The sequence below is a fragment of the Lonchura striata genome, chromosome 2, assembly GCF_046129695.1.
Source record: "Lonchura striata isolate bLonStr1 chromosome 2, bLonStr1.mat, whole genome shotgun sequence".
NCBI classification, from domain to species: Eukaryota; Metazoa; Chordata; class Aves; order Passeriformes; family Estrildidae; genus Lonchura; species Lonchura striata.
The window spans coordinates 82,845,571-82,858,815 of NC_134604.1; the positions used below are offsets into that span (position 1 = coordinate 82,845,571).

Below are 13,245 nucleotides of genomic sequence, written 5' to 3' on the forward strand. Positions count from 1 at the left end.
CAGAGACATTCATGAAGAAGTACATGAGAAGTTTCTCAGGAGCACACAAAATGCCCAGTCATGTACATGAGATGAATGACAGTGCAAGAGCCTATAGTACTAGTTGGTAAGAGGACAGGTGCTATGCAAAACACTTCAAAGGTTGGCAGTGGTAATATACTTATTCTCATTTCTCCAGCTTGTTCTTTTCTTCTTGTCTGTATTTCTATTTGGTGGGTGGGTTTTTGTTTTTGTTTTTGGTTTGGTGTTGTTTGTTTGGTTTTTATTGAGAGAAAATTACAATTAATGAGACTCAGAAAATGTGTTCACAGAATAAATATATGTAGTGCTGTCAGGAAGCCTGCTTTAATCTAATAAACAATATTTAAGACTCAAGCTTTATCATAAGAGAAGAGAAAGAAACTACTTATGATAAGCAATAAAGACATGTTTATTTTCCAATATATTTCTCTAGCTGCTTCAAAATAAGCTGCAAAATCTATCAAAACTTGAAAAATCTTGTGCTGCATTCCCTGAAGAAAGAATATTTAAGACTGTGAAAGCTTCAGAAGTGTTTAATAATAGACTTTTATAGTCTTGGCTAAGCAATGATGATGATGCATTGCAAGATTAATACATAAATCATTAGGAAGCTTTAGTCATTTTAATACAGCAAGCCTGTGTTTTGCTTAATTCCCTGATTCATCCTAAGGCATATATTGAAATTTTGTGTGGCCTTTCATTAAAAAGCCCAGCATGTCAGCCACGTTTTGCATCACTTGTCTTTTAGTGGAGCACATAGCAGCTGGGTTTTCTGCAGTGTGATCTCAGTGCACTCTGCCTCCAGGTAAATTAACACCCTGGGAATTGGGGAGCAGTGATGGGTGAAAGGAGGATGACATGCAAGACAATTGTGGAAAGTTCACATCAGGAAAGATTTAGTGCTAGCACTGGCTGGGTTAAACTGATCTGTGTGCCAGTCAGGATGGTCACAGATCCTCTGAGCCTTTTGCTGAAGCAAGCTGTGCTGGGGTGCAGGGAGCTGTCAGCAAGTCCATGGTGTCTGTTGTGTGTGTGCAGAGCGAAAGGAGCCTTCAGAGAGGCTGCAAAGCTGGGAGCAGCAAGAGAGCCCCGTGCACAGGAGGGTGAAGGAAGTGATCTGTGCTGAGCAGCACAGCTTCCCCTGTTACTCAGTGGGTACCCTGACCTCACTTAATGCTCTTGACTAAACATGGGATTGTTTGATTTAAGTGGGAGACCACTGTAGAAAACAGACAACTAAAGCCAACCTGAGGAGAAACAAGTAAGACTGCCAAGAGATGTGCTAAACATGATTTCGGTTTTCAAACTGGGATAGCAGCTGAGTCCCTATTTAAACACCTAATTAGCCACTGCAGGCTTCACTTTGAAATTGGCTTCTCATTACTTTTTGGAAATACATTCCATAGGGAGACTGCTGCTGGAGACAGCACCATGGAGATAAGTGGCAAAATCAGCTAATCAGCTTCTGGTGGGAAAGAAGAAAAAAGAAAGAAAAAAAGAAAAGAAGAAGAAGGAAAAACATTAGCAAACCTCAAGGCACTCACTCCAGAATGGCATACCTACTTATTTTGTTCTTGTAAAAATTCAAAACAATCCTTTTCTTTTCTCCTCCCTGATTGTTGTAATAGTAAGTCAAACCTGTAGCTTAAATTGCAAAAAATCTTGATCCAGTAGTAAGAACTTCTGCTAAAAATTAATTGGACACAAAATGCAGAACCTGCTTTATCCTGGTCCTCTATTCATCTGTATAGAATCCATAAAACATTATTTTCAAAGGAAGGAGAAGGTGTGGTGTATTGGTGCTTTCTTGGACAGATTTCAAAGCGGTGAATTAAACTCTGCCTGCTTTAACTCCTTCTGTTTTCATTTAGTGAGTTGTGCATTGCCCTGTTTTATCAGCATTGGCTCAGCAAAATGCTAAGGAGGAGCATCCCCTGGGGGATGCCACCCTGGGGGATGCCACTGTGTTCTCTGGTCGGAAGAGTGGTCCAGAGCGAGCCCTACTCAAACAAGGGAGTGAGCATGAACTTCTCCAACCTACTGATGCCAGGCATGCTGTGCTTTCCCACTCAACTTCCTCCCACCAAGTTCTTGCTCCACTTTTCCTGGCTTCTGACTGTGTTCAGGCTTGCCATATCACAGCGCATGCTGTCTGGCATTGCCCAAGCTGGGTGGGCAGTGTTTATTAGGCTGTATCCCTGGGCATTGAACACCAGTGCCTCCTTATCTCTCTAGCTGACTGACCAGCACCCACGTGTACCACCAGGAGCTGGGAGCTACCAGTCTTTTGCCTGGCTGGTTGCACAGTTAGGAGGCAGAGTTTCTCTGCTTAAGAGTCTGCCTGCCTGGCTGTGAAGCATCAATGTCCTGTGTCCTCAAAGCAGCAAAAGTCCAACCGTCACAGGCACCTCATGTGTTCTGCTCTGTTAGTACAGTTTGCTGGTAAGCTGTGTTCTGCTTGGATGGTTTGCCCCTTGTATGCCCTTTGATTTCAGAAAGATTTTAGAATGTTCAGAAAATGTGGAAATGCATAATGTCAGTATTATTTTAATTAGTATGCATTTATGCTTTTATTCATTGTAAAAAATGTGCATACAGGGCATAAAGTGCCAAGAGAGGCTAGATTTAGATGCATAGGCTTTAAAGCCAGGTAATTCCATGTGTAAGAAGAATACATTTTATGGTTTTAAACTAAAAGAGGGTAGATTTAGATTGCACAAAAGAAAGAAATTTTTATGATGGAGATGGTGAGGCACAGAAATAGGTTGTCCAGAAACAGTGTGGATGTCCCATCCATTCAAAGCCTGGTTGGATGGGACTTTGAGAAATCTTGTTGAGTAGAAAGATGTCTCTTATTAATGGTAAGTTAAAGGAATTAAGTGATCTTTAAACTTCCAACTCAAACCTTTCTGTGATTCTGTGTGTGCATAGGAGACAGAATCATGGTGTAAGTTCACGTGCCTATTTTTCTGATACATAAAGTCAGCACTGGATGTAATGAAGCCATAGAACCAGTGTTGATTTATTTTTTCAATGTGGCATTTAAACAATGTGATTCTAATAAAATGGAGACTGACAAAAATCAGTTGTTTAACAGAAATCCTCATCAGTTCTGTGTCATGTTATTCCTCTGTCTTATGTAGTCCATTCATGTCAGATTCCTGGAAAGCAAAAAACATACACACAGAAATTGGGAAGAGAGAAGCTAATCATTGCAGGGCCTCTGCCAAAAGTTTTTGCTCTGTGTATCCAATTTTATATTCTTCATATCTATATTATGTTATTGAAGTCTGATTCCTGGCTGCCTTGCAGATCATTTGCATCTCTGCACTTGTGATATAAAAGGCTTCCTCATTGATTGGGTAGCTTTTATATCTTATCAGCAGTCATGTTTCTCTGACATACATAACTATGCAAAATACAAGGTTTTGGAGGATCCAGCTAGTTCATGCTCCATTGCCACAAGGTAAGTCAAAACAGCGCTCGCACAAAATGTGGGAATGGGGAGTCATGGGGAGCATCCTCCTGCCTGGCATATGAAGATTACTGAAGGCCCGACTAGACCCAGGCAGAACAAGTCAGAGTAGTCCCCAGCTCTGCTTCCCTGCAAGCCACTTGCCAGACAAGATCACTCGGGTTCAACTTGGGAGGCTTGTCCCGTGCCCCAGCTTGTGTGCAGTGGGGGAATGGTGGCGCTGATGGAGGAGTGCCAGGGTGAGCTGCCAGCTGGCTGCCGGAGGCGGCTTGGGATGAATGCTGCTTCCCATGGGTAGTGTGAGCTCTGCCCTGCACGGCTGTGCACAGGAGAAGCTTGTAGCAGCTGAGGATCTGGTCCTTCAAGTTAAAGGGGTTGGAATATGCATGAAGCATAAGGTGACATTTTGAGTGTCTCAGATCAGAGCATGGACGTTACTGAATTTAAAACGTAACTGCAATTTCCTGACTAATACCAAATCACTTTTATATTCATGCAGTGATTGTTCTTTACTCTTTAAATAGCCCATTTTGCCCAAAGGTGCAGGTTTTATCTTTATGATAATGAAGGTAGGTTATTCAGCATGGTTCAGCTGAGGCCGTTGGTTGGTGCAAGGGCCACCTGTGATCAGCTGTCCTTTTTGGTTCTCAGTTAATATCATGCCTTTGTAGACTGCTCGTGATTTCCTTGTACAAAAAAAAAGACACAGATAAAAAAAAAGTAAAGAGATGCACTGGAGGTTCAGTGTTGGTTTTTTGTTGTTGTCTTTTACTTCCTATGGCTAAGCTGTATTATTTACTGTGGTGTCTCCAAGTTTCTGAGTCCTTTCAGATAACATGGACAGTTAAATTGCTTCAGTAGCTTCATACTTCTGTAGCGAGTCAGCCTGATTCTTAACATCCAGGGATGAAGTGCACAGGATATTATAAATAAGATATTCAACAAGAATGAGATAACAAAATGAATTAATATGTTTAGTATTCATTCAAAATAAAAAACTTGCACATAGTAACAGCCACAGAAAACACAGGCAGGCTTTCCAGCACAGTAAGAGTATCCCTAGTCTGGGTATTTCTTGCACTTAGGGTGAAGGTGTAGATGATGATAGCTGTGGCTATCACAGAGATAGTACAACATTGAGGGGAAAGGGAGGAACGAGGAAAGAGAGTTCTCTTCCTGGGTGGGTGTTCTCTATCAACTTTCACCAACAGGTTAAGGTTCTGCTACTGCCCTAACCTCTGAGTCCACATGGGGAGCAGCTGCAGCATGCAGGACCACTTCCCCAGGCTTTAGCAGAGGCAAAGCGGATGGAGGCTGGAGTGGTTCCACTCTTCCCAGGAGCCTGCTGCTTTAGGCTTTGCCTAAGAGCTGTCTGTAATGCCACCATTTACCTTTGGTTCTGCTTAGCACAAAAATGGTTAGATGGGAGGCTGGAGTAATTACAGGAGTGAATTATTATGGCATAGGAATCTGTGGAAGTGATGTAGAAGCCTCAGTCAGGAAGAGCATTTTAAGCGGCATACCTGCTAATTTACCTGAAACTAGCCTGCTTAGTTTCAGGGAAAAAAAAAAAAAGGTACTGCTGCCTGCATGCAATGAAACTCAACTCAGAAGTTCCTAGAAAGCTTGACTTGAAATAAAGGCACATTTGACATCCAGATGAGAGAGGTACACGGGAGTCTCAGCAGGTAATGTTTTGCTGTAACTCCTTTAATTTGTGTGCCTTTGTCATGCCTCTTTGGCACACATCCTGCCAGCCATCTGTGCTTTAAAGACTGTATAGGGCCTGGAAACTGTGGTTACACTTGCAGCTGCTCTCCTTGGCTCATCTTTTTATCCATCTCTTAGCTGTGCACAATCTGGTGTGTGACCAGGGCAGCTGCAATGAGTACCTTACTCATCTGTACTGTTCCCAACACAGGAGCCTTCAACTAGTAGGTTCTGATGCAGTAAAATAATAATAGCAACAAGAAGTAGTATGATCAGTCATGAATTTAACAGGTGGCAATAGGATGTGTATGTTTGGAAAGAGCAGAGCGAAAGAGGAGAGAGAAGTTTAAGGGCCTTCAGGTGATGATAGCCCAGAAATTGATGCCTCAGCATTTCTACTTTAAAGAGTCTGACAGAAAGATTCTGGCAGGTATTGTGTAATTTTATTTTAACATTTTTCCCTGCTATAAATAATACTTGGTGTCTGATGGAATAATCACCAGAACTTGAGTAAACAACATGCCTGCCAGTGATAAACTGTTTCTTCTGACATCTCAGTGTATATCTGGATATTGCAAAATGTGGTACATCTGATGTTTGTGCAATTCTGTTCTCTCTCTGGTTATTTTTACATGCATCTCCTTCTCTTTTTCTCTCCTGTGTACAGATGTTCGTATTCACCCCATGGAGCCTATGCCCAAAGCAAACTTGCCCTTGTGTTATTTACCTATCGACTACAGCATCTTCTGACTGCAAATGGAAGCCATGTGACTGCTAATGTAGTAGACCCTGGAGTAGTGAATACTGAGCTCTACAAGCATGTCTTTTGGGTTGTGAAAGTGGTCAAGTGGATGACAGCCTGGCTATTTTTCAAGGTATTCCCTTTAAAATAATTCTGTTGTTGTGCCCCTGTATTGTGAAAGCTGCAGTAGGCCTGGAGGTGAAAGTGTTTATGAGTTTATCATAGTATATGGTATTTACTGCATTTCTCTGTGCTGATGAGATGTACAAAATCAATAAAGACAGGCTTTCCAGCAAACAGACATTTATTTCAAATGGAGGGAGCGAGCTGTCACAGTAGGGAAAGGGAATGCCTTTTGCAGTCTTTGCCTTTGCACTGGTAATCTCTGCCCTGATCTATCCACGTGTTTGCGTGCGTGCATGGGGGCAGGACATCACCCTAACATGGAGCCAGAATATGCAAAGTGTTCCTCAGAAATGACTTGTTCGTTCTCTTAAAGAGAAGTAGACATGATCTGGCATGGTCTGCATGTACACAACATGTTACAGAGAGGAGGGCAAAGGGAAGAAGAAAGTTGTACAAAAGTGGCAGTGGGAGGTGGCTGTGCTTCAGGATGTGAGGTCCAGACACTTGTACTCAGGGAGGTGGGACAATTTTTAATTAGGTTTTCCATTCTAACACCTATTTGTAATGGTACTTGATTTTTTATTAGCCAATCCTTGTCTGCACTAGGAAACAAAAAGTTCTTTAATAAAACTGATCCAGAAGTGGGGCAGACTCAGTTATTGGTAACGTTTTGCAGGGGTGTAAGTAGATTAAGCTGAAATCAGTTTAGCTGTATAGGTACAATCTCCTCATGCACACAGACCTTTGAAGGGCTTGTGCTGAGAAAATGTACTGCTTATAGCTCTTTCAGAAAGTAGTTTTGGATTAAGTAAATGGAACCTGATTCCATTAGAGAAAATTAAATGTCCTAATTAAAATGAAGTATTTTACATCAAGAATCATGTCCCACAAAGCAAATTAATTTTAAACTTTGATATGGAAATATCAGTTGCTTTCATTTTAGAAATGAACTGGAGGCTGGAAGAGTAAGACTGTAAAATAAGATGCAAACAAATAAACCCTTATTTAAAAAAAATAGATCCTTCTGAGTGCACCTTGAAAAGTGCAATAAAATTGTAATAAGAATGCTCATAATCTGTAATGCATTCTTAAAGAAGCAGACTGTAGCTTTGCCAAACTATGTACATTAAACCTGTTTTCCCTCTTGTGATTGCCATTTTAAATATCAGTCTCGGGTGGCAGTTGTTTTCATTGGACTTACTTCACCTTGCTAATAGAAAAGTTTCATGTAGATTTTTAGTTTGTGCTTAGAGTTTCCTGTGGAGAGACAAAATTCTGACCTAATTCTTGCATCTGAGAGCGAGTTTCAAATCTCTTGTTGTTTACAGAGCTCAATCCCCCCCAGTTTTATTGATGCGCCCAGGAGACATTTTTGTATTATACTGATGATGTTTAGACACTGAATTAGATGTCATTGAACATTTAAAATGTTTTTTCACAAGAGGGATTCCCATTCTTACAACTCCAACAGTCTTGCCACTAATAGTTCTGACCCTTTCTTTCTTCATTGGATGTGATACTGCTCAAAAGAAATTCTGCCTTGAAATAGGTGACAGACAGACATACTGATCTGTATGGAAGAGTGATGCCTGTACTGACTGAAAGACAAATGTATTAATTGCTTTCTGAGTCAGAATAACCTCAGGTTTGGATATCTGAATGCTTCAGTTATTGAGGTTGAGATTCTCACATTTTTGTCTAACACTCAATATGTTTTTCCCAAAAGCCACAGGAGAGGGAAATTCTTACTTTCTCTCCTCACATTCTCCCTTAGACCTCTGAGCTCCCGCTCCAGCTTCTACTCTTTGCTTACTGCTTAGGATATTTGTATGTGTTCGGGAGTGCTTCATCCCAGAGGAGTGCCCTGATTGGCATCACAAGGAGATGTTTAGCTCCACAGCAAGCTCACATTGAAAGTCTGTCTGGCAATTTTAACAGTGCCCTACTGAGGGCTGTAGTATTCAACATTCAAGTCTGTGTGAGTCTTGTGTTGGTCTCGTGCATTAGGGTAAATTTCTCCTGAGAAAAGTAAGAAGTCAAGTAAGAAAATTAAGTTGTCTAGTAATATTAGCTGATAGTTGGTAGTATAGATTCTTCTCCCCTGGAATTTTGTTCCTGGGCACTTATATGAATCTTCCTTCTAGGATTATGGCAGTAATGCAGTGAAAATTATGTGATAGCTCTCTAATCATGTTGACTTAACTATTGTCATCCTGAAGTATTCCAGAGTGGGTTCTAAACATGTGCTGGAAATTGCTTCACTCATGGCAACATGGCACTCCTGAGAGCCAGCACAGCCCAGAGAGCTTCAGTGAGGAAATGCAGCACATCTCATTCCCTCAAGAGAGAGTCAACATCTTGTTTGATTTAATTCCAAATAAACTGGCAGAACCCCCACTACTTTTCAAGGCATTTCTGCCAGCACTGGTGCCAGTTATGTTCAAGTCAAATACCTCTTGGGGATTGCAGCCTGGCCCCCACCTTCGCTGGGCTGCTCATGTTTGAGGCAGCTCAGCAGGGCAGACAAGGCTGTTGGCTCAACATCTGCCTCAACATATTTAGGTACTTAAATGAATAGACCTACAGTCTTGTGAATAGGCCATGATATGTATGCATAATTTACTCAAAGTATTAACAGCTTGATTTTCTTAAAATTGCAAAACATTATCTTCTAGGCTTTATACATGGCTCAGAAAAGTCTTGGCCAAATCTGTTTGGTGTTTTTCTCCCCAGAAGTTGCAGTGAAAGGCATTCCTGTAGAAATAAGATAGGCCAAACTAAAGGTTCTGGTGACAGCCATAAAATTTGTGAAATTGATGCCTGCCCTTTAGAAGTGATGGTTTCATTCTTTCTCAGCTTGATTCTTTCTCAGAAAAGTTATTGTCTGCTGTGGTGTTCTAAATTTGCACTTTGCAAATATTTTCTCTGTATTTTTCATAAACATGGACTGCACCTGTCACACAAGAGATAAATTATGTTTATTACTCAAAAAAAATTCTATCCCTATGACTTCTTACTAAATAAAATCTGATGAGCTGACACAGTCCTCTGCAGAATGCAATGAAGTATGTTATCCTTTAATAATTTTTAACATAAATTCATCTTCTTATTGAAGAGATAAAGTTCAAACCAATAAACACTAATTAATGAGATAGTAATAACTTGAAAAGTCATTCATTGAGCATCAAATTGCAGTTTAGCTAAGTGTGCAACACAGCAGCTTTAGCATTGGGTACTGTGCAAGCTGGAAACCAGGAAATACCATTTCCTTCCCAAGTATTTCTGCATCTGCAGCAGTTACTGAATATTCATTCTTAAACCAGATGGTCTCTGCTTGTGATACAATTAAAATGCCTTAGAGCAAACCAAAAAAGTTGATTCTCATTAATGTCCGATAACAGGGACTGTTCTGCTTTATATGACTTCTTTATGGCATCAAAGTAGAGACATTTGACAGATAGCAGTGTTGTAAAGTTCCCCAAAACCTTGTTTAAGACAAGATTGGTGAACATGTCATTACCAGATATAGAGTACTTGGTCCTTTCAGCCAGCTCAGATGGGTATTTAGGAAGGCATTGTGGAAGGAAGGCTTTGCATCAGATCCTGTCTCAGCTGTCATTTACAAAGACATTGTGCCAGATAAGTGATTATTGACTGACAAACTGAAAATGAGTAGGATTAGTGACCCTGCCAGCCTGTGAAAATGAAGGGAAAGGCTTCAGGAACACAGACTAGATAGACATCAGTCAATATAAACTAATTCATTTTTTTCACCTTGTCAAAATAGCCTTAACATTAGTGTAATTTTCCTATTACATTTTTTTAAAAATGCTTCCAGTCAGTAAGTACATCTAGAAAACAAGATATAAAGGACCTGGATTCATCTTTCATGCCAGAGGACATAGTCATGCAGGTCTTATTGCAGCATTTCTTATTCCAACTGTCCCTTTGGCACTGTGAATATAGTAAGTTTATTTCATCCTACCCCCCAGGTGTCAGAAGACAAATACATCATCACACAATAACACCAGCTGTAAGAGAATGAGAGTAATTAAATCCCACAGCTGAAAGCAGCAATTCATCAGCATCAACATCTTCTGTGCATGAGAGTGTGTGGTCCTCACATAAAGCTAATCTGGGCCTTTCTCACAAAAATGAAAACTTGCAGAAACGTATAATTTGCAGTTAAATTTTACAAAAGGTTTTTCTGGTCAAAAACATAGAGAAGAAAACAGTCTGCTTGAATCCAGTAACACTGGTCTTTCAGCAGGTACCATTTTTGTACACGTTGGTACAGGGATTTAAGCTTTCAGAGCCATAGGTGTCTTTTTTCCATCTGTTAAGTATTTTATTATTTGTACAGCTATAGATTGATTCTAGGGAGAAAGATGAGGGAACTGGCCTGAGAAGGCCAGTAAATAATCTACTGTTAAATTCCCAAAATCTTGGTGATCTGGGTTTTTTTTCTTGCACATGAACCTCCCTGCTTTGTTTAGTATCCAGGTCCTGCCTATTATGGGACATGTGAATGAAGCTTGGCTGCTTTATTTATTGTAACTGCTGAGCACAGAGCCTTCTGAACACAGAGCCCTGTGTGTCTGTTCCAAGTCAGATCAGACCCCTCTAAGGTAGCCTGACCCTCAGGGCACACATAAATAGCATTGGACTCTGGTCTCCACTGAACCTGTGACTCCCCTGATCCCAAGATATCACGATTTCTCTGCATGTTTTCTAAGCTCAAAGTGGTTAAAATATTTATTTGAAGGGACATGAGAGTTGTGACAGGATGTTTTGATGGCAGGAAAATGAAGGATTTCTGTTCGTTGCCTCAACTTATGTCACAAAAAGGAGGGTATGGTTGCTGTAGGGGACAGGACAAAATGGGTGGGATTATGTCACAGTGCATCACAGGGAGTTAAGGATGTTGAAGTTCTTGTTTTTTAACTTATTTGGAGTAGCTGCTGATGTGATTTATCCCCAAACCACACCCAAGCTTCCTCTTCTTAAAGGGTGCCAGTTGGAACAGGCTGAAACGCAGGCATAGAGCAAGCAAAAAATGAAGTAGTGTGCACAGAGATACATCTCACATCCTGTCCTGCAGTTTTAGTTGTTTAATTAAAATAAGATACTTTCTTTTTTTTTTCTTTTGTTTTTCTTTTTTTTTTTTTCCTCTTCTCACAGTGCAAAATGGGAAGATTGTCTTCCCTCTTTCAAAATTGTTCACAGGACAGGAAAACAGTTTCTATGTGTAATATTGCCTACAGGATTCACCCTTTTTAGCCCAGGAAATGGTCTAAAGGCAAACAGGTTAAAACTATATTGTGCACTATGTGAAAACCCATGTTTGCACTGTGTGAAATTGTTTTGGACATTTCAGTAAGTGGCTGAAATGTCAGAAGCTGCATGTTTTACTGTGTAAGAAAATGTTTTCCTTAACTCTGGTGTGTTAGAAGATTGCTGATTTAACCTGACAGCCCAGGAAGATTATTTATGTGAAAGCATTTAAATTTTTATCCAAAATAGTGAGAAAAATAGTCCCTCCATTTCTTTACTGGGGTGAGAGTAATTAAACAGTTAAGAAATTGTGAAAATATATGAGCCCAACCACTGTTAGCACATCAACACCTATCATCCTGTAATCTGTAACTGCTTTCATATTCAGAAACCACAGTTAATTAGGAAAGACATTTTCCATCCATCAATCTATTCCTTGCAGTACTTTCTTAAGTATTTGATTAATACCTTTGTGTGGTAATCTATCCTCAGTCAAACTTGTTGAAAATTGAGAAAACACAAAAAAGGAGGATAATCTTGCTATGGATCAAATGCATATCAGGGACTCTGGACCAATTCCTCTCAATTTAAATGAAAGTCTCCTTGATGTCTCTAAAGTAAAGGTCTCAAAAAAGAGCCTGAAAGATTGTGAAATTAGAGAATCTTGAAATTTCCACTAGACCATTAGCAAAATCTTTTAAATTATGGGTTATATCATCACACAACTTTAATTCCTCCTCATGCATCAGAGAAATACTAAGTCAATCATTATGTGCTTAAAATGGTCATGTATTATAACTCTGCTTGGAAACTTGAACCCACTGGCAGCAGGATACAGAGCAGCCACTAACTTTCTCATCAGTATATCTCTCAGAGAAAGAAGAAAAGAGAGAGGAAACAACACCAGCCCAAATGAAATTATCCGTTCAGCAAGGGTAGGAACAAGAGTTGCAGACAGTTTCTCTATTCCATATGAATGAGTTGGAAAACAGAGTTAAGGAGAAAAACCACTGGCTTCCCTTAGATAATCCTCCAAATTAGCTTATGGATGAGCAGCAGTTTGGAATTAAAATAAAAAGATGCAGAAGAGTAGGTTGTGGGGAGTGCATATTCAGGTTTATTTAATATATATTCATATGTTTGTGTAATCATACATATGTATATGGTCTATCTGAATTCCTCATTTCTTTGCTATTTGTGAGTTATGTGTCCTAAAAAAATTGCATTGCAGAGCCCCATTACCTAAAGACTCTATCCACTGCAGTGAAATATTATTTTAGGAGATTTTGGAGACCTACAGGCCCTCCTTTCCCCCTCTCTGAACACAACAGTCTGTAAGTTACCAGTAGCTGAAGGAGACTGAAAAAACTTTCAGTGTGAAGTAAGGAAATTCTTCCATGAACAACACAAACACAATTTTTGGTGATTTTCCTGAGTTTTCAGAGGTTGACATAAAATGTCAGGTTCTACCAAGAAGTTGGAAACATCCCCTTTTCTAGAGGTCTAAGGCATTTATACCTGGAAGTCACCTCTGACAGGTTTCCTGGTTCATAAATCTCTGCAGTTTAAATGCCAGCATCAGAGGTGTGGTTTCTTCTTGGTCACTGCTACTACAGAACCTGTCTTATCCTAGGATAACTATCTACAGCTGGACCACTGAATTAAGTGAATACAAAGAGGTCCTCTGGTGACCAGTTCAGCTGTAGATGTCTGTGCTGTATACAGTTGGTTGAGTCCTTTCCAAAGGTGCACAATGTTAATTTTCTAGGTTTTTTAAAAAAATTAACTGAAAGTGGTAGGATTTTGGATGTGCACAGGAGAGAATAGGAACTGTAAAGGTTTGTTCTTAGAATTGGGCCACAAGTAATTTGCTATCAATCTAGTTTTGCAAATGGCA

The 13,245-nt window shown here is 40.0% G+C and overlaps 1 protein-coding gene across 1 annotated transcript in view; it reads left to right on the forward strand.

Annotated features, from left to right (window-relative positions):
* The window catches only part of DHRSX (dehydrogenase/reductase X-linked), a 160,645-nt gene that overhangs the window by 123,329 nt on the left and 24,071 nt on the right, over positions 1-13,245 (forward strand). Inside the window, exon 6 of the mRNA XM_021546634.3 lies at positions 5,874-6,081. Within this exon, the coding sequence (XP_021402309.1) occupies positions 5,874-6,081 (208 nt within the window). The remainder of the gene's footprint in view (positions 1-5,873; positions 6,082-13,245) is intronic.